The 22,569-nt window shown below is 42.3% G+C and overlaps 1 protein-coding gene across 1 annotated transcript; it reads right to left on the bottom strand.

The window, feature by feature from the left end:
- Positions 1-18,435: 18,435 nt before the first annotated feature.
- Positions 18,436-19,946, bottom strand: LOC141621456 (uncharacterized). Its single transcript, XM_074437963.1, has 2 exons — positions 19,642-19,946; positions 18,436-19,490 (listed from the first exon to the last, which is right to left on the bottom strand). The coding sequence occupies exon 2, from the start codon at positions 19,351-19,353 to the stop codon at positions 18,691-18,693; it is 663 nt and encodes a 220-aa protein (XP_074294064.1). The 5' UTR covers positions 19,354-19,490; positions 19,642-19,946; the 3' UTR covers positions 18,436-18,690.
- Positions 19,947-22,569: the final 2,623 nt, after the last annotated feature.

Genomic DNA, 22,569 nt, shown 5'->3' with positions numbered 1-22,569 from the left:
ATAATGGCACAGATGTGAGCTGGCTCGCTCCGTCTTTCGACACATAGGGGCATCGATGTCATGTCGTCAGGTATGTTGACGAGTGCGGCAAGTTTTGCCAGGGCATCAGCAAATTGATTTTCCTATCGCGGCAAGTGGAAGTAGTCGACTTGGTCTAAGAACTCGGCCTCTTGATTGATCTTTACTCGGTAGGGAGCTAAGCTGTCAGATCGGATTTTCCATGATCCGGATACTTGATTGATGATGAGTGAGGAATCGCCATAGACCCTCAGTCTCTTGATGCCAAGTGTGATGGCTGCTTGTAGGGCGATGAGACATGCTTCATATTCAGCGGCATTGTTGGTGACGGCGAAGTCTAGCTTGACCTAGATCGGAACGTGTTCTCCCTCTAGTGATATTAGAAGGATTCCTACCCCGAAGCCTCTCAAATTAGATGCACCATCAAAGTATAGGTCCCATGGGTTCGAGTCGGCACAAAGGATGTCTTCGTCAGGAAGTGACCATGTGTCGGTCGTTGGATCCTCGTTGACGGGATTTTCTGCTAGGAAATCAGCGATTGCTCTTCCCTTGATAACCTTGGGGGGTACAAACTTGAGGTCAAATTCGGACAGCATGAGTGTCCATCTAGACAGCCTTCCGTTTAGTACGGGTTTTTCGAAGATGTATTTAACCGGGTCCATCTTGGAGTAGATGTGGACCGAGTAGCTGAGCATGTAATGCCGCAGCTTCTTTGTTGACCATACTAGGGCAAGGCATGTCTTTTCCAGTTGGGTATACCTTGTCTCATACTCGATGAACTTTTTGATGATGTAGTAGATGGCTCTCTCTTCGTTGCCAACTGTTTGTGCTAGCATTGCTCCCATAGCTGTATCGGTAACAGTCAGGTATAGGGATAGAGGAATCCCTAGTTGAGGTGGCATGAGGACAGGAGGTTTGGATAGGATTTCCTTTATCCTGTCGAAGGCTTTCTGACAGTCGTCGTCCCAATCGGTGTGATCGGAGGCGCGAAACTTCTTGAATATCGGTTCACAGATCATAGTGAGCTTGGCAATGAACCGGCTAATGTATTGGACCTGACCGAGAAATCCCCGAATCTCCTTCTTGTTCTTAGGCCGAGGCATTTGTTGAAGGGCTTTGATTTTGGTTGGATCAATCTCAATGCCTCCTTTGCTAACGACATGTCCCAAGAGTTTTCCAGAGGTGACCCCGAATGCACACTTCTGAGGATTTAGTCTCATGTTATATTTCCGCAGACGAGCGAAGAATTTCCGGAGGGCACTGATGTGGCCGTCCCGTTCTTTTGATTTGACAATCATCTCATCGACATATACCTCTACCTCCTTGTGCATCATATCATGTAGGAGAGTGGTAGCGGTTCTTTGATAGGTCGCTCCGGTGTTGATGAGGCCGAAAGGCATGATCGTGTAGCAATATGTACCCCACTGTGTAGTGAACGCAGTTTTGTGCATGTCTTCCTCAGCCATTTTAATCTGGTTGTATCTGGCATACCCGTCCATGAATGATAGGAGAGCATGTTCGGCAGTGTTGTCCCCCAGAATATCAACATGTGGCAAAGGGAAGTCATCCTTAGGACTCGCCTTGTTCAGATCCCTGAAGTCGACGCAAACTCGAATTCTTCCGTCTTTCTTTGGTACCGGCACAATGTTGGCCACCCAATCCGAGTACTCAGATACTTTGATGAACCCAGCCTTGAACTGTTTGTCCACCTCTTCCTTGATTTTTAGGGCCCACTCAGGACGCATCCGGCGTAGCTTCTGTTTCACAGGTTTAGCCCCGGGTTTAATGGGTATCCGGTGCTCTGCAATTTCTCTGTCAATCCCGTGCATGTCTCTCGTAAGACCAGGCGAACACGTCCTTGTATTCGTGGAGGAGGTCAATGAACTGTTGTCTTTCCGAGGGGTCCAGGGTTGTCCCTATCCTAAGTTCTTGAGGTGTATTGTCGGTTCCTACGTTAATAGGCTCGGTTTCCTCAATGATGGGGGTTCTGGTTTCCCGCTTGTCAAGTTCTTTGGATAAGTGAGATGGGTAGTCACTCAAGTCAAATTCCTCATAATCATTCAGAATTGGATTGCAGTTAAATTGAGACGAGTCATAAGCAAACTTAGCGTTCATTAAGTTGACACAAGCGAAAAGCTCAGAAAGGACATACATCTCGTGGCCAGTCAGAGGCGACACAACAGAGGAAGTGGCCCCTGGAACAGGCTCTAGGTTGTCACCTTTCATAGGAGTGGGGGTGACCTTAGTAGACTCAGCCTCTGAATCAGCCACGACCTTGTGATAAAACAGTGGGAAGGGGACCTTGACTGGGACATCAGGAGTGTTAGGAGCTATGACAGACTCTGACTCCGACTCAGACTCAGACTCAGATCCATCTTCACCTCCCTTCTTGAACATAGGGCCTTCTCAAGTTGTTATCTTGAGAATGCGGCCTTGGCGATCGGTCCATTTGATGGTTTTCCTCCAGCCCTGGGTAGCTTTCTCCGGGTCAGTATCGGAGATCAAGGCGGTTGGATCAAATTGATTGTCTTTCAGGGCGATGTTGATGATGTCCTCATAGTCGAGGTGTTTGATGTTATCTTCCCCGAAGAGGAGTGTGACAGCTTGTCCGTCAAGGCATGGTGACGGTTTGGACTCAGTTGATGCGGCTTCGATGTTGTCGGGGATAAAGTAGCAGTCCTGGAAGACTTCCACTCCCGGGTATCTAGCCCTTGCCACAGAGTCATAGACCAGCTCCGGAATGCCGTGGTAGAGTTCAGACTCTCCCTCGGGTACAAAGTATCCGTTGAGAGTCAGGTGGTATGGACGGAGGATGATTCCGTGCTTCTTGCGTTTTCGGATTAGGAGTTCATCTCTTGGATGTCTTCATTGGTAGGTTCGTATCCCAGCCCAAAGGGAATGTTGAGGACCTTAGCCTGTTTCAAGGGAGGCAATGGGTCTTTTAGTGGATTGAGCGGCAAACCCGGAAAATAACCCTGACGCATCATGATAAGGTTGATCGTGAGGTTGGTGAACGGGTCACACTCAGAGGTTGCCGATTCATCAGTTATGGCGTTCACGGCTTGGAAACCCAACATTTCATTGTCGTCCTCCTCAATGGCTTGGGAGGCTACCCCTCTTCTCATGACAGCTTTGATTGGGGAAGCAGGGATCGTGATCGTTTTCCCGTTGAAGGGGACCCTGATCTTTTGGTGGAGCATTGAGGTGACTGCCTTGACGGCGTGAATCCAGGGACGTCCCAGGAGCATGTTGAAGGACACGTCGATGTCGACCACTTGAAAACTGGTTTATCTTTCTTATGGCCCAGTTGCGATGGTCAAAGTGACTAGTCCAGCGACCTTGCGACGAGTGCCGTCGTAGGCGCGTACTCCTTGATTCGTCGGGATTAAATCAGATTCCTTAATAGCCAGCCTGTGGGCAGTTTTGAGAGGAATGACATTCACTGCGGAACCGTCATCCACGAGGACCATTGGTATATTCTTTTGGAGGCATTGTACGGTGATGTACAGGGCCAGGTTATGATTGGCTCCGAACAGGGGAATATCCTCGTCGGAGAAGACGACCGGGTTGCTCAGATCAGGGGCGTCTCTCGTCATGTGTGCCACTATTTCTTCTAGGGAAGAGGTGGAGGGCACGATTAATTTTCCCAAGGCCTGCAACAAGGCCTGTCGATGCTCAAAAGACGTTGCGATCAGCTGCCAAATTGAGATTTCGGCTTTCGCTTTCTGGAACTGTTTCAGGATTGAGTTCTCGGGAGCCTTTGCTTCAGTGTCCACCTCCGGGACGATTTGGTCATTCGTTGTTGGAATAACCGCTGGGTTGCTCGGATTCTGATAGGGACGTCCGGACCGGGTGAGATGTCCAATTTCCTTCGTCCGCTTTTCCTTCCCTGGGATGACATAGACATCCTCAACATCATCCCGTCATATGCCGTTAATTTCAGGGTCTCGAGGATACCTTGGAGGGGTATTCCTCGGTGGGTAATTCTTGTGGGGAATACTTTTGTGAGGGCGATTTTTATGGGGGTAGTTGTTTTGAGGGTAGTTATTTTGAGGGTAGTTTTCGTGAGGCCTATGCCAGAATGGTCGCGGGAGCAATCCATCCTGGGGTGGGTAGTTTTGAATGCTTGGGGAATTCTCCCTCGGACGCGGTGTTGGGGGATTGAAGATGAGTCGACGGTAGGCGTCGTCGAGTCGGGTGATTCTCTCAGAGAGGCTGGCTATGGCCTCTTCCACTTGCTGAAACATAGTGAGCATGGTGGCAGCACTGAACACGAACACTCCGTCTGAAGGATCCTTTTCTAGAACATTCACCTCGTCGTCAATCGGCAAGATGAGATGAGAACAGTCTAGGGTCGGTTCATCGTCAGAGGTGGCGTGAATTCCCAGGGGATTCGTTTTGTTGTTCGGCCTAGTTGGTGGGGGTATAGGCAAATCTCCCTTCTCAATCATGTCCTGAATGAGGTGCTTGAGTTTGAAGCAATTTTCGGTATCATGCCCCTTCCCTCGATGATACTGGCAGCAGGCGTTAGGGTTCCAAAATCGGGATTTCTTGGCGTCGACCGGGTCCGGGGTGGGCCCGATCGGTTGTAGCTTCCCTTGGTCCATGAGCCTTTTCAAGGCACTTGCATAAGTCGACCCTATGTTGGTGAACACTCTCTGGGGGCGTTCAGTTTTCTTGGTAGATGGTTCGACGAGGTTAACCTCATCAATATTGTTTGTCTGACCGTAAAGGCGAGATCCGGTTGAGGTGGATCCTTGATAACCCCTGCCAGTGGTCTTTGCTAAGACACCCTTTCGGAGGTCGTCCTCAATACGCGTCCCCATAATCTGCAGATCCTGAAAAGTCTTGATATTCTGATACCTCAGTAGGTTGGCATAAACCGGGCGGAGGTTGTTGACAAAATTCTCCACCAGAGTTGATTCACTCGACTTACTGACCAATTGAGTACTCACCCTCCTCCAGCGGGTTAGGAACTCAGTGAACCCTTCCTTGTCATTTTGGGTTAACACCTCGAGAGTACGGGTGTTGGCCTGGATCTCGACGTTGTCGGCATACTGCTTGGCAATCTCAACTGCGATCTCATCCCAAGTGGAAGGTTTTTCGGATCCAAGGAGTAGTACCATTGGCGAGGAATCGGCTCCAAAGAGGATGGGAAGATCCTGGTAAAGAGCTTATGTTTGACCCCTTTAATGGCCATGTAGTCCTTGAAAGCACGGATGTGGTTGAGTGGGTCCTCCACTCCCTTGAACTTAGGCACATCAGTCAGGGTGAAATTGTCAGGTAACTGGTCCCCAACAGGTTCGAACCTTCGGTTGTTCTCAAGGTGGATATTGTTACCCCGGGCTAGGAGCTGTTCTTCCAAGAGTTTCAGCCTCTTTTCAGTTTCAGTCAGAGGTGGGGTATTATGTTCCCCAATTTCCTTGTTCTCCAGGGCGTCGATACGGGTCTCGACACGATCCAGAGTGACCTTAAGAGCGGTAAGCAGGCTGGCTAGCTGATCAGTTATGACATCTCTGTTGTTATCATTGTTGTTGTGGTTGACAGACGAAGTTGAAGACGGGGCCATGGCTCTGAGGCAGAAAAATGGCTCACATTACAACTCAATCCGACACGGTTCCAAGACTTAACGCAGACAACACAAAGGATGAGACAAAGATCGACTCAACAAGACGGGGTGACCGTGTGTGGTCCCTCAGTGCTGACTCGATTTATGACGTGACGGTGTTTGACCGAACCTTTGACACGAGTCCAACATGACGGCGTGACGCCATTGGACGGGTCTCGTGGTGAGACGACTCATAAGTAAAGACCCATAAGTACGTTTGCTTTGACTCGATAGACACGAGGCGGAATTGGAATGGTGGACTGAAGTTTTCGAAAATAGAAATTTCCAAAAAGATTCATTTGTCGCTTTAATGGACGGCTTCCGAAGATAAAGATCTCCGCAAGTCGATCAATTGAAAGGGTTGTCTTAAGTTTATTTGCAAAAGACGGTTTGAGTTTGAGTCGGCTCGAAAAACAGTGTGTTGCTTCCCAAGACGGTTTTGAAATTCAAAATTGTATGTTTTGAAAATCGAGTTTGAAATGTTTGAAAAGGTCTCGGGGACGGTGCATGGTCCTCAGGATCCCGAAAGTGTCTCGAGAAAAGGGTGTGTGCTTTTCTCGGGTTTTGAAAGAAAGCCATTGTCGGCGCGAAACGGGTTAAAATCCGTGTCTAGACGCGGCGATTATAACGGCTTAAAAAGGTGATTTGAAATGGTTATACAAAACCGGGTTTGAAAATCGTCATTATGACGGCCTAGGAAGGCGTGTTGAAATGGGTATACAAAACCGAGTTTGAAAATCGTCATTACGACGGCCTAGAAAGGCGTGTTGAAGTGGTTATACAAAACCGGGTTTGAAAATCGTCATTACGACGGCCTAGAAAGGCGTGTTGAAATGGTTATACAAAACCGGGTTTGAAAATCGTCATTACGACGGCCTAGAAAGGCGTGCATCGGTCGGCGAAAGATCAAGGTTTGAAATGACCATTATAACGGCGCAAAAGGGTGTTTTTGAAAGTTTGAAAATGACATGGAAGGACTTATGATCAGATAGCACATAAGCACTCACAGTTCATTATATTATGCATCGTGCTGACACGGGTTTTGGTTTTAGAAGGGTGGGTTACACACCAAGCAATCAAACCCCGATTTGCGAGAGGGATACCAATCCAAACAAAATGTGTAAGGAGAATGCTCTAGCCTCGTGCTCGAAAGTGATGAAAGCTCTTTAACGAAACAGAAATGTGTACTGTAAATGGTATGCTTGACTCAATCGGGATTCGAAACGCGGGGATGAGAAAACTCACGCCGACGAGACGAGCCAATTGGTCGAAAAAGGTTAGGTTGTGGGCCCAGACAAGGAACCCGACCGTGACCGTAATATCAATTAATGCATTCCAACCAAGACCTCGTTCGAGTCTCACCATCTAGGGATCGCAAAGACGTAAGTGTCCTAGTTCTCCCCAGCGGAGTCGCCAATCTGTGGACATGGGCCACGTCTCGGTCTGTGGATTTGGGCCACCTACCAGTCCATAGTCACAGGCCACCTGCACGCCAAGCCAATCTGTGGGCATGCAGCGGTCTTTTGAAAGCCACGCTCGGCGGCGTAAAGATGCTTTCGACCGGATCGTTTTAGATCGGTCGGTTTCGTCTCGGTAAGGGTCTCGAAACGATTAGAGATGTTCGGAGTCGCCACCAAGCATTTGTGGGATGCTTGGAACCCGTTCGAATTCCACTTTATACCTCGGTCAAATCGAAGCACAAAGAAGCGTTTGAAATAGGTACTAAAGATAAGGAAATCGTCCCTCTTTAGCATCCTATCTCTAGAATGACTCTCGTACGCCCTAGATAAGGTCGTCCACTATCCAAAGTTTCTGAGTAAGAGGTGAAGGTACGTATTGGGAAGCCCTTTAATCAGACACCCAATCCCGCCCGCGTTTAGCGGCCTCTACTGATCATTCTTGGTTGGTTGAATGCAAAAGTTGATAAAACGGTTTAAATGCATGAATGCGCATCCAATGATTTAAACCTAACATGTGAGAGCTTTCTAAGTCGGTTGATTTAATCCAAGTATCAAGTATAAGATGTCGAGTTGGATTAATGATTGATTTGCATGCAAGACGGAAATTAAACATTCATTTACCGTGTTAGGTTTAGGGTGCATAACATGATCCATTTGTCTTAGTAAGGCATTTTGTAAATATGGTTTGAATATTCATCTGATCCGTCCTATATCCGGGTTAACCAGAGTCGGGATCGTCCTAGACGAATGCTGGAAGGGAACAGGCCCTGTACCAGACGGCTATAAGAGGCGCGAGCCAGCCGGCGGTGTAAGGAGCCTCCCTCTGGTTTTGAAAATGAGAAATGAGGAGCCTGCTTGAGGCGCGGGTTAGCCAACGGTTGTATGCCGTGTTCTGACTGTTTAGAAAACGTTATAAAACGTGTTGAAAATGGGTGTTTGAACCCGGTTTGATTTTAAAACGGTCGTTTAGACCGCATTTGTTGATTTGAAGAACTAGACTCGAATAATCATCATTATTTGATAATATTCGGTGTCGGGTTCGATTTGACAAACTTGACATGAATAGTTTTGAAAAATGATTGCGGACTAATTATTTTAAGTCCATTTCGAATGTAATTAGTCGGTACTCGTCATCGTACCCGGCTTAAAATCCGGCATGGTATGTAGAACCAAGGATGATTTTGTGTTGGTGACTAATATGTTTGCTTGAAAATGTAAAGAAACGAAATAAAAGGCTTTAAAATACCTTCTAAATATCATTAACCAAATATTATCACCGAAACACGGATTTAACCGTCATGGTATGAGGAACTAAGGGTGAAAAATGCTTTATGGTTAAAACATGTGAAATAAAACAAAAAGGTTTCGAAAATACTTGAAACGGTAAAAACCGATTACAAATATGAAAAATGGATTAAGGGAAATGACGAGAACAAACACGGTTGATCTCTGGTCTGAGTACCCCATTTAGGCGCGAGCCAGTTGGCGACCTAAGGGGCTTCTGCCTCAGACCAAATATCAGTTTTGGCTCGTTTATTCCATGTTTTGGTTCATGTTATGCATGTTTTAGCATGTTAGAGTCATGAAACAAATGAAAACACAATAAAAGAGGATTTTTACACCCTCAAACTTACATGTTTGGTTATGGCGAGTGACCGACGTAAGTGTAACAACTCGTTTGATCGGAAAAAACTCGGTTTAAAACCGTTTTGGTAAGTAAAAGAGTGTTTTAAAAGTTTAGTGATGGTGTAGTGGTCGAAGTGGTCGGGCAAGTGATTTAATGCACGATGACGGTACCAAAGAATGTGTAAGGCTCGTGTTTACAATCGGTAGGTCGAAAATACGCGTCGGATTGTGACTTAAGAAGTCGAGTCGAGAATTTTAAGGGAGAAAAGAGGGGGCGGACACTCGCGTAAGTCTCAAATGGGTGGCATTTGAGGGGTATTTATAGGAGAATGAGTGGTTGTGTGAGTTTTGAGCGACGTGGCCACCTGGGCTGCTCAAAGAGGCGCGAGCCACATCGCGGGTCTTCGAGCTGTGTTGTCGCTTTCACAACAAACGCAATCATGATTTGTTCTATCCTAGGTTTTGTAGTCACATGTTTGGTACTTGACCAACATGAATCCGGGAAAACTTAGCATCAAAGGCTTTGAGATATTTTGGTTTTTGTGTTTGACTCGGTTTGACTCGTTGTTGGAGTCGGGATTTGAATTTTCGAGTCGGTTTTTGGTCCGGTGTCGGTTTTGACTCTAGTTAGTGTCATCGCGACCCCGTCGCCGTGCATTAAACACTCCAGGTAATTTTGAAATGTTTTAAAATGTTTTATTTTTGAAATCTTTTTAAGTTTTCCGACGTAAAGTTGTACACAAACTGTCGATCAAACGCTGCGATTCCAACACATGTTGTAGTCCGATAATCATCGGGTGTTTGTTGGAGTCTCAGCAGATACTGGGTATCTACAACCTCAAAAAGGCAAACGTGATTTTATCACGCCTCAAAACGACCTAAATTACCAATAAGGTCCATTTCAAGGCAAACTGACTCAATTCAAGCCCAAACAGGCGCTTATTTTGTCAGACGTAAGACCGACACAAAAGGCAAAAATCCAATTTTGCCCACAAATATCCAACGAAGGTCCATAAATGGCAAATACGGGTTTTCCCAACTACAATGCAACCTAGTGGGACCCACTACCCAAGCAAATAAACTTGGCATTGCAAAATGAGACGGTTTCTCGCCTCACTCACGTTTTTCAAGCATAGGGAGCGGGAACGGGGACCAAAATGCAAACTAAAAGCACCCCTATACTCCAAAACAGGTTTCTAACCTAATGCAAGCATCAATTTCACTCGAAATAGGCTCAATCAAAAACGCCCAATTTGATTTTTAGGGTAAAATTCGCCCTAATTCAATCAAGCTAAAGATCAACAAATTTGAATGGATTCAAGAGGAAATACTTACCTTGAGATGACATTGTTGATAGTGGCACGAGTAGAAGCTAGCAAAGGTCCTTCAAATGGCGATTTTTGCGGGTTTTTGTGTGGAATGGAAGAAGATGAAGTGAGGTTGATATGCGGACCAACCTCGCGTCTTTTACAGAAAAATAGGGAAGCCCCTTTGGTTCGCCACGGGGCTCGCGCCTAAACCTGGCCTCCCTTTTGCTCTTTCAGCGGATTTTGGGCTTTAGCCCAATTTCCCGTGATAAACTTCAAGTTTTCATTCGACGATATATAAGGTCGCCATTTTTCTCGAAAACAAATAGTGAAAACTTAAATTCACTATTTTCGAAAGCTTTAAACGACGGCACATAAACCGTCCCTCCAATCGAATAGTGAAAATTTAAATTCACTATTTTCGAAAATTTTCAAGCAAACGGCGATCAAAACCGCCAATTTCAAAAATAATGGTGAAATCAAAATTCACCATTGCCCTTCAAAATTTAAAAAAAAAATAATAATAGCGAAAATTCAAAAACCGCTATTTCTCCAAATTTTAAGCGACGGCAATTAAAACCGTCATTTTCAAGATAATAGTTGGGAATTGAATTCCACTATTTTCATCAAATGTCAATGGCGGCACATAAACCGTCACTTCAATTAATAGTGAAGATTCCAAATTCACTATTTCCATCAAATGTCAACGGCGGCATATAAACCATCACTTCAAAACGCAATAGCAAACTCAAATTTGCTATTTTCCTTCAAAATTAAAACAAACGGCGATCAAAACCGCCACTTCAAGTTCAAAGAAGAACGACGAATGGTGAAGATGCCAAATTCACTATTCTTTCAAATACCAGCAGAGGGCTTCCTCGCGGAACCCGCTCATTTCAAAAACAGTGATAGTGAAAATCCATATTCATTATTCCCGCAGTGGCATCACGAGTTTGTTACTTTCAAAACAAGCCCATTCGACGCGGCTACTCCCATGGTCCATTAACCGACCGTACCCATGGCTGGCGACCCTTTGTCCACAACCTTGCAAGGACAGATCCCAAAGATGCCTCGGGTACATTTCCTTACCATTGGTTGGCGAGCCTTTGTCCGCAACCTTTCAAGGACAGATCCCGAAGATGCCTCTGGTACATTTCCTTACCATTGACTGGCGAGCCTTTGTCCGCAACCTTTCAAGGACAGATCCCGTAGATGCCTCGGGTACATTTCCTTACCATTGGCTGGCGAGCCTTTGTCCGCAACCTTTCAAGGACAGATCCCGAAGATGCATCGGGTACATTTCCTTATCATTGGCTGGCGAGCCTTTGTCCGCAACCTTTCAAGGATAGATCCCGAAGATGCCTCGGGTACATTTCCTTACCATTGGCTGGCGAGCCTTTGTCCGCAACCTTTCAAGGACAGATCCCGAAGATGCCTCGTGTACATTTCCTTACCATTGGCTGGCGAGCCTTTGTCCGCAACCTTTCAAGGACAGATCCCGAAGATGCCTCGGGTACATTTCCTTACCATCAGCTGGCGAGCCTTTGTCCGCAAACGTGCGAAGACATATCCGAAGATGTCTCAGGTATGACTCCTTCTTATGGCTGGCGAGCCTTTGTACGTAGTCTAACGGACTTTAAACGACCCGCAGGGACAGTCGACAGACTCTAAACTGTTCCCGACGACAGGTCCTTGGCTCGTACCCTCGAGTCACCTTGGCGTTGCCCTTCCCGACGGCAGGCCCTTGGCCCGAATCCTTTCGAGCCGCCTCGACGTCGCTTGGGTCTCCAGGTTGTACTCTTCGATTGAGCTAGGGGCTCTACTTTGACTTTCGCCCTGTCCAAGCCTCAGTCAAAGTGGGGGCTCTGTAGATACCCAGTATCTGCTGAGACTCCAACAAACACCCGATGATTATCGGACTACAACATGTTTTGGAATCACGGCGTTTGATCGACAGTTTGTGTACAACTTTACGTCGGAAAACTTAAAACGATTTCGAAAATAAAACATTTCAAAACATTTCAAAAATACCTGGAGTGTTTAATGCACGACGACGGGGTCGCAATGACACTAACTAGAGTCAAAACGGACACCGGACCAAAAACCAACTCAAAAATTCAAATCCCGACTCCAACAACGAGTCAAACCGAGTCAACCACAAAAAACCAAACATTTCAAACCTTCTACCTTAAGTTTTCCCGGATTCATGAATGGTCAAGTACCAAACATGTGACTACAAAACCTAGGATAGAACAAATCATGATTGCGTTTGTTGTGAAAGTGACAACACAACTCGAAGAACCGCGACGTGTCTCGCGCCTCCTTGAGCAGCCCAAGTGGCCACGTCGCTCAAAACTCACACAACCACTCATTTCCCTATCAATACCCCTCAAATGCAACCCATTTGAGACTTACGCGAGTGTCCGCCCCCTCTTTTCTCCCTTAAAATTCTCGACTCGACTTTTTAAGTCACAACTCGACGCGTATTTATGACCTACCAATCATAAACACTAGCCTTACACATTTTTTGGTACCGTCATCGTGCATTAAACCACTTGACCGACCATTTCGAAAACTACACCATCACTAAAGCTTAAAACACTCTTTTTACTTACCAAAACGGTTTTAAACCGAGTTTTTTCCGATCAAACGAGTTATTACACTTACGTCGGTCACTCGCCATAACCAAACATGTAAGTATGAGGGTGTAAAAATCCTCTTTTATTATGTTTTCATTCGTTTCATGATTATAACATGCTAAAACATGTATAACATGAACCAAAACATGGAATAAACGAGCCAAAACTGATTTTTGGTCTGAGGCAGAAGCCCCTTAGGTCGCCAACTAGCACGCGCCTAAATGGGGTATTCAGACCAGAGATCAACCGTGTTTGTTCTCGTTATTTTCCTTAATCCATTTTTCACATTTGTAATCGCTTTTCACCATTTCAAGTATTTTCGAACCAATGTTATTTTATTTCACATGTTTTAACCATAAAGCATTTTTCACCCTTGGTTCCTCATACCATGACGGTTAAATCCGTGTTTCGGTGATAATATTTGGTTAATGACATTTAGAAGGTATTTTAAAGCCTTTTATTTCATTTCTTTACATTTTCAAACAAACATATTAGTCACCAACACAAAGTCATCCTTGGTTCTACATACCATGCCGGATTTTAACCCGGGTACGATAACGAGTATCGACTAATAACATTCAAATGGACTTAAAACAAGTATTCCATAATCATTTTCAAAACTATTCATGTCAAGTTTATCAAATCGAACCCGACACAGAATATTATCAAAATAATGATGATTATTCGTGTCTAGTTCTTCAAATCAACAAATGTGGTCTAAACGACCCCTTCAAATCAAACCGGGTTCAAATACCCATTTTCAACACATTTTATAACGTTTTCTAAAAGGTCAGAACACGGCACATAAACCGTGGGCTAACCCGTGCCTAAACAGGCTCTCCATTTCTCATTTTCAAAATCAGAGGGAGGCCCCTTACACCGCCGGCTGGCTCGCGCCTCATATAGCCGTCTGTTACAGGGCCTGTTCCCTTCCATCATTAGTCTAGTACGATCCCGACTCCGGTTAACCCGGATATAGGACGAAACAGATGACTATTTGATTATCCAAAACCATATTTGTAAAATGCCTTACTAAGACAAATGGATCATGTTATGCACCCTAAACCTAATACGGTAAATGGATGTTTAATTTCCGTCTTGCATGCAAATCAACCATTAATCCAACTCGACATCTTATACTTGATACTTGGATTAAATCAACCGACTTAGAAAGCTCTCACATGTCAGGTTTAAATTATTGGATGCGCATTCATGCATTTAAACCGTTTTATCAACTTTTTCATTCAACCAACCAAGATCGATCAGTAGAGGCCGCTAACGCGGGCGGGATTGGGTGTCTGATTAAAGGGCTTCCCAATACGTACCTTCACCTCTTACTCAGAAACTTTGGATAGTGGATGACCTTATCCAGGGCGTACGAGAGTCATTCTAGAGATAGGATGCTAAAGAGGGACGATTTCCTTATCTTTAGTACCTATGTCAAACGCTGCTTTGTGCTTCGATTTGACCGAGGTATAAAGTGGAATTCGAACGGGTTCCAGGCATCCCACAAATGCTTGGTGGCGACTCCGAACATCTCTAATCGTTTCGAGACCCTTACCGAGACGAAACCGACCGATCTAAAACGATCCGGTCGAAAGCATTTTTACGCCGCCGAGCGTGGCTTTCAAAAAGACCGCTATACGTCCACAGATTGGCCTGGCGTGTAGGTGGCTATGTCCACACCATGGTTGCCCCTCAAGAACCCTAGACTTGTCTTTCGCCTCCTTGAAACAAAAAATAAAAGTTTTCGTACTACTATCGAGGATATTACTTGTAACCGGTTGCTTTGTGCTCCACAACTTGCTCATAGTGTCGATGACGGCTTTGGTATTAACTGTTTTTTATCCCCACAACCGGCCAATTAGGGCATAAGTCGAGGGCGTCTCTCCATCATCACCACCCGTATCCCATTCAAAAGCATCATGGTTATCATCATCACTAGCCAAAGAGATTGCATGCTCAGTCATAGTAGATTACACATCTGAAGGCAAATAGAAGTAGAAAAACCCAGAAGCAGGGACGAAAGAACCAGGAAGAAAGGACGAGAAAAATCGCTCACAAGGAACCCTAAGAAACCCTAAAGCGACTTTTATTATTATTATTATTACTAGTATTATTACTAGTATTATTATTATTATTAGTAGTAGTATTATTATTAGTATTATTATTATTATTATTATTATTATTAATATTATTATTATTATTATTATTATTATTATTATTATTATTATTATTATTATTTTTTATTTTTATTTTTTTTGCAGAAAATGCAAAGTATCTTATATAAAAATGATGAGAATGATTACAAGACCCTAAGCCAGATCTACAAAGGAAACAAATGAGGTTCCCTTACAAAAGCCAAAAGAAAACAGCCAAATAATAATGTCAGCAAAGTGTGTTCTTCTTCTTTACCGCACTAAAGTCACAAACTGGATATGAAGGCTAAGGATCTCAGGGGGTCTTTTCAGCCCCTTGAAAATCCGTCTATTTCTCTCATGCCAAAGATGATTTATGGTAGCTGTGAAGGCACAAAGCCTTCGTTGTTGAGTCTGCTTACTCCCCTTATTTAGGGTCTGAAACCAAAGGAGGATACCAGGGAGCTCATTGTCAATAACCACTCTCAGCCATGCTCCCACTTGACTCCAGACTGATGTTGAATAAGGACAGGTAAAGAACAGATGTGACCCCTCTTCTGCTGTATTCTCACATAGATAACAGCGATTAACCATGTAAAGACCTCTCCTACACAAATTATCAATAGTAGACAGAGAGTTTTGAGTAGCAAGGAGACTAATAAAACTGTGTTTTAGTACACTGGTTGAGTTGTGTATAATAGGGTTCCAAGGTGATATAGCAGCTCTAGATCTGAGCAGCTCATACATAACTGAAAACAAAGAAACCTGGAATGCTATATACAGTCCTGAATACACTTTGCAGCCAAGAAAGGAGTACCAGTCAGATGCATTAGTCTATCTCTGGAATAGAGTACATTTTTCCAGTACCAAGATTGACTAATGCTATGATTGATGTACTAGAGATCAACATTCTTGAGTAAATAGGCATGGACCCATCGTACCCAGATTCCATCAGGCTTATGAAGTAATTTCCATATCCATTTTATCATTAAAGCTTGATTCCAGGCCATGACCTCCTTCACATCCATTCCACCTTCTTTTTTTGGTAAACATAGAGTCTGCCAGCTTTTAAAGACATGCTTACGCTTACCTTCCTCAATACCCCATAGGAGATCTTTGTAAATCTTATTTATTTTCTTAACTACCCCCTTTGGCAGGATGACACTAGCTCCCCAAAAGCTCTGGATGCCAAAAATAACAGAGTTTATAAGTTGAAGCTTCCATGCATAACTGAGATGAGAGTTCGTCCAATGTTCAATTTTAACCCGAAGTTTCTCCAAGAGAGGGTAATACATATCATTGGTGAGCCTAGAAGTATGTAGAGGAAGTCCCAAATACCTAAAAGGGAACTCACCCTCAGTAAAGTGAGTCAGAGTTAGGATTTGAGTCTTCACTTCATTAGCCACCCCACCAAAACAGAGACAAGACTTCATAGGGTTTGCTTTAAGACCAGAATATTCCTCAAACTCTTTAAGGTAATTATCAACTGCTACAATGGAAGGAACATCTCCCCTAGAGAAAACAAGAAGGTCATCTGCAAAAACTAAATGTGTGAGGTTTAGTTTCACACATTTAGGATGGTAGGAGAACCCCCTTGTGTTAGGTAATCTTCTCAAAATTCTAGATAAAGCTTCCATACATATCACAAAGAGGTAAGGAGAAAGAGGATCTCCCTGCCTCAAACCTCTTTTTCTAGGAAAAAATCCTTCCACTGAGCAATTTATGCTAAGGGAAAAATAGGAAGTAGTTACACACTCCATCACCCAGTCCACAAGTTTTGAAGGGAAGTGAAGTAAAGTGAGACAACTCTTCAAAAAAATCCCAGTTGACAGTATCAAAGGCTTTTGAATGTCAACCTTTAAAATTCCTTAGGAGTAAGCAAAGACCTAGAGTATTTGAAAGAGAGCTCATGTGCTAGCATAGAGTTGTCAAAGAGATCCATATCCTGCACAAATGCTGCCTGCTCTTGCCCTATAATATCAGGTAAGATGGTTTTGATTCTATTTGCAAGAATTTTGCTCACTACCTTATACTCCCTCCATACCACACCAATGGTAACATTGAGAATCTTGGCACTATTCATGGTCGTAGGGAATCTTCGATATTACTCTTAATCTATAAGACAAAATATAGTTATTTGAGATCTTGTTTGATTTATCGTCATGAATTATATAAGAATATCAAATTTTTATAATTTTTAATAATGTTTAACTAAAGATATTCACGTTACAAAACGTGTCTCGACAAGTGTGAAAAAGTCAATGTTACCATTGGTGTGGTATGAAGGGAGTAAAAAGCAGTGCAGCAAGCTATAGGACGTAAATCAGTCACAGAAGCTGGGATAGGTTTCTTTGGTATTATGACCAACAGTGTGGAATTAGCAGCCTTTGGCATAGTACCTTTGATGAAAAATTTCCTAACTGCAGCAGACAAGTCCTTACCAACAACACTCCAGGCATCAAGGAAAAATCCATAAGTATAGCCATCAACTCCAGGACTCTTATTTCTGTCTATAGACTTCAGAGCATTAATAATTTCTAGGTCAGTAACAGGGCCCTGGAGTTTGGGATAAGCAGCAGGGGGAACAGTTTGGGTTTGGAATAAATCATTGGGGAGAGCCTTCACAGCAGAATTAATCCCTAAAAATCCGTGGTAATAAGAGAGGAACCCCTGAGCTACATCTTTTACTCCAGAGCAAAGGGTACCATTTCCATCAGTAATGCTACTTATAATCTTTTTGGCCTGCCTATTAGCAATTTTGGCATAGAAAAATCGAGTGTTAGAATCATGAAGCATCAGATCATGTACTTTTGCGCTTTGCCTTAAGTAGTCCTGCTCATCAACCTTCAGCCACTTATAATAAGAAGATAGTGATTTTTCCTGACTCGAGAGTGTAGTATCCAGAGGAGACTGTTGCAATTGCAGCTGGCAATCCTGCAGATCCTTCTTAGCTTTAGTAACTCTCTCAGTGAGGTGACAGAAAGTAGAGGTATGTAGAGCCCTTAATCCAGGTCTAAGTGCCTTCAATTTTTTGAATAATAATCCAATCTTGTTGCCATAATAGTCAGCTTTCCAGAATTTATAGACACAACTTATGTAATTCGGGTCAGAAGCCCAACAATTGAGGTATTTAAAGCTTCTTTTTCTTTGGAATAACCCTGAGTCAATGGTGAGGAGGCAAGGGGAATGGTCAGACACCCCAGCAGTAAGGAAAGTGACAGTAGATGGGATTAAGCCAAACCAAGAGCCTGCAACCAAAACCCTATCTAGCTTTGCCCATCTTCCATGATCTCCTTGCTTGTTATGCCAGGTATAAGTACATCCTGTAGCAGGATCCACCAGCCCACAATCATCCAAATAATCCTTGAGATCATCCATGTCTCTGTAGTTAATATGCTCACTACCTAGTCTTTCCTCAAAATTTAAAGTAGTGTTAAAATCTCCTAAACAAGCCCAAGGAAGAGTAATAGAAGCAGAAATAGCTCTTAAACTATTCCATAGAGCAATTCTATAAGATCCCTTATTATAAGCATAGACAAAGGTGACTTGAACATGTTGTTGGGTAGCATGGTAAAGAATAGAGCAATGCATATGTTGAGCTGATTGTTCTAAGACTGTCAAAGTAATGACAGAAGGATGCCAAAGAATCGAAATGCGCCCATTATAATGAGAAGCATTATTATTGACCATAGAGAACCTAGACAACTTATTATTCCAAACTAGATTACTAACAGGAGCTTTAACATGAGTTTCAAGGAGAGCTCCACAATCCACTTTATTAGCCAAGAATAATCTAACACTTCTTGCTGTTTTATTGGGCCATTTAGACCTCTAACATTCCAAGCTGAGATTATCATGGGAAACATGTACTCACCCAGGATCCACACTTAACCCCTAATCTGTTTCAGTCACCACTGCAGGAGGCTGTTCTTGAGAAGGCCCAACAGGTTCCTCTTGAAGTACCTGAAACCTATTATCCAGATTAGTGGCAATGACTTCCTTTCTTTGGATTACCCTTGTTTTGGAATGGTTAGGTTTAAACCCTTCCGCATCTAAATGTTGAGTAGGAGGTGTGTGCACAGGTTTATCCACTGCAATGACAGTCTTAGGAGGTTCTGCAGTAGGTTGTTTTTTCCTATACTCCATTCTGGGTTTACCAATTCCACATCTATCATTGGTATGCCCTATCTTCTTACATTTGGTACAAAAATAAGGCAACCACTCATAGACTATCTTTTGAAGGACATCCCCCCTGAAAGGTGTACTTAGTTGAACAGCCTTAGGTAGCTCTTTAGATAGGTCAACATCAACAAGGATTCGTGCAAAAGCAAGTTTGCTTTTATTTGTTGTATGCTCATCAGCACAAATAGGATTACCTACAACACTAGCCACCTTACTAAGTGCAGTTTGTGACCAGAAACAAGGATCTAACCCGGGGAGCAAGACCCAGACAGGTACATGAGTCACATTCAGATCCTCCACAACTGTAGGAGACCAAGTTTTTAAAACCATGGGGTATCCATTGAGATTCCAGACATTAGACCGTACCTTCTCCATATCTTCAGTACTTGCAAATCGAAAGTAGTACCAACCTTTAGCAAAATAAAGGATTTCTGGTGTAGTTATATGAGACCAAGATTTAGTGACAAGACTTTGTGTCTGGGCCGGAGTAGAGGGCCTACCCAGAACAGTACCTACAAGAGTCATTTTCCAGTATTCCAATTCATCAATAATATCGTCTTGTTCTATCACAACCACATAATTTTCTGGAGATTTCACATAAGAAAGATTTATTCCCTTCGAACTAGTTTTCAAAACATTAGAGTAGGTCTTTTTAGGGCTTACCTCAGATGTGGTTTTTACCCCAATAGTAGAATTTCTTATCGGCGGAGGACGGTTATCAGTAGTAGAGCTGCTATCAGGATTCTCATGGACGGCAGTAGCCGGAGCAGTAGCCAGAACAATATTCGGTAATGGGTCAGCAGTTGAAACAGGAAGCGCCTCCTTCCCCGCTTCTACCACAACAGTTGATTCCACAGCAGCAGATTTTGGAGGCCCGGAGGATTTGGGCGGCCGACCTCTGGCCATGGTTCGCTACCCTCGTCAGATCGAGAAAAGAAGACAAATCGCGATTAGAGAGGATTTCGTAGAGAGAGAAAGAAGAAAGAGCCTTATTATTATTATTATTATTATTATTATTATTATTATTATTATTATTATTATTATTATTATTATTAATATTATTATTATTATTATTATTTTCTTTATTATTATTATTATTTTCTATTATTTTTATTATTATTATTATTATTATTATTATTATTATTATTATTATCATCATTATTATCGTCATTATTATTATTATTATAATCATTATAATTATTATTATGATTATTATTATTAGTAGTAGTAGTATTATTTTCTATTATTTTGACTATTATTATTTTATATTATTATTTTCTATTATTATTATTATTATTATTATTATTATTATTATTGTCGTTAATTAATATTATTATTATTATTATTATTATTATTATTATTATTATTATTATTTTTATTATTATTGTTATTATTATTGTTATTATTATTATTATTATTATTATTATTATTATTATTATTATTATTATTATTATTATTATTATTATTATTATTGTTGTTATTGTTATTATTATTATTATTGTTATTATTATTGTTATTATTATTGTTGTTATTATTATTATTGTTATTATTATTATTATTATTATTATTATTATACAAATACGATTATTATTAGTACTACCCGTGTTACATGGGTAGCACACGGCCCGATGCTTTCCGACTCATCCATTATTTTATTATTTATTCCCGTTTTATTCACGATTATTAATTAAAAATCGTAAATATTAATTATAAATGTCATAATTAATTATTAAGAACGCTCAATTGTAAATATAAATTTCATGAAATTACGGGGTATTACAGTCTTCCCTCCTTATAAAGAACTTCGTCTCCGAATTTCACCCAAACTACCCAAAAGACACCAATCAGGTCAAAAGAATACTAACATTGTTAATTGAAGATAACCAAACGTATTATTCACAAATATGAAACTTACGAGTATCACATTCTACCCTCCTAAAAATAACTTCATCCCGAAGTTTTCTTATAGATACTTATTAAAGTGCTATGAGTATCAAAATGCCGAGATAATAATAAAACTTCCTAAACCACCTAATAACTAGGTATTATTTCCTTCATTTCCTTGCACTGTAGTAGCTACGGACTTCCCACCATTGCTCTGGTCACCTCCTTTCCCTTGGTCATTGCGATTTTGACTTGCATAGTTGTTATTGAAATTTCTCTGGTTGCTCCAACCTCCTGACTTTTGATTGCTCCAATAACCTGACACAGGAGTATAGTAACCTTCATCCTGATTTCCATTGCCATAGCTTCCCTTTCCATTACTAGACTTCGCCGTCGATCCGCATTCCCTTGCCTTGTGTCCGTATTTTCCACAATAGTAGCACGCCCTCCATACCGAATCACCATTTACATGACCAGCTCCTATGCTCCCTCCAAATCTGAAGCCACTGGATATATAGGTCCGAAATTGGTCACTATTTGGCTTCTTATCTCCTCCTTCAATTACCGTGTCAGTTTTTCTCTTCTCCCTCTTCCCTTTCTTCTCTTCCTTCTCCTTATTTAATATATCTGTAATCCTTTCAGCATGCCCAGCTCGCTGATAAACATCATCCATGCTACTTGGCTGACCAGTTGCAAGCCTCTTCTTAATAGTTGTTGTTAACCCCTTCTCAAACCTTAATGCTAGTATCTCCTCACTGAAGTTCAAATCAGACACATATTCTGCCAACTCCATAAACCTATTGTGATAGTTTTCCACCGTCATCTCATCAGTCATCTTGAAAGAATCAAATTCAGCTCTCATCTTGCTCCTAACATGTTCTGGTACAAATACAACCCTCATAGTCTCCTTGGAACCTTTCCAAGTGATAAAAGATTTGTCATTCTCCTTCCAAGTTTCCCTCATGACTTCCTTGCTACGTTTCCACCACAAACCGGCTTTCCCTCTCAAATAGTAAGCAGCTTGATCTACTTGCAGCTCCGCAGGACAATTTAGCAGCTCAAAAAGGTTGTCAAACTCCCTATGCCAACCTCCTAATAATGATGGTTCACCTAATCCGTCATACTTCATCGGATTGTGTCTTGCAAAATTAGCACTCATCTTCGCTGGCTCCTGAGCTGACACCTTAGCCTTCAGTGCTGCAGTCAATGCCTCATTCATGGTTATTAAACGGTCAATCTTCTCTTGGGACATGGTAGTGGGTATAGGTGTGGATTTCTTTGGAGGCATGAATCTAAAAGAAATAAAATAAAATTGAATATAAGCTTTTCTTAGGAATGTGGTATAAGGGTTGAAATAAGGCTCCTACAAACAAAACAACATGTGATTGACTGGCCTAGCCAAAAACCGGCCAACCACGGTGATCATACCCACATCACTACCCCACGGCCAAAACCCGCGAGCCACCACACCCCCACTACAAATTTTAATTTGACATACTTTACCAATTATCTATATCGAACATGGTTTCGGGGTCACAAACGCTGCATATCTCTAGACATGTTATTCTACTTCACATAATTTACAACATCTAAATATCAAGGTGCAAGATATGAGAAAATAATTTCTTTAAACTTTGGCATAAAACTTACCTTTTCAAGGATCAGAAAGTATGTTAAAACTTTCAAAAATCATTAATAAATAATCAC

Source organism: Silene latifolia, chromosome X (assembly GCF_048544455.1).
Source record: "Silene latifolia isolate original U9 population chromosome X, ASM4854445v1, whole genome shotgun sequence".
NCBI classification, from domain to species: Eukaryota; Viridiplantae; Streptophyta; class Magnoliopsida; order Caryophyllales; family Caryophyllaceae; genus Silene; species Silene latifolia.
Note: the sequence above shows the minus strand (reverse complement) of the source record. Positions and strands in the feature narration are given on the sequence as shown.

Excerpts from the sequence above, each read along its gene's own strand:
- LOC141621456 (XM_074437963.1), bottom strand. The coding sequence starts at position 19,353 with ATGGAGAAGGTACGGTCTAATGTCTGGAATCTCAATGGATACCCCATG.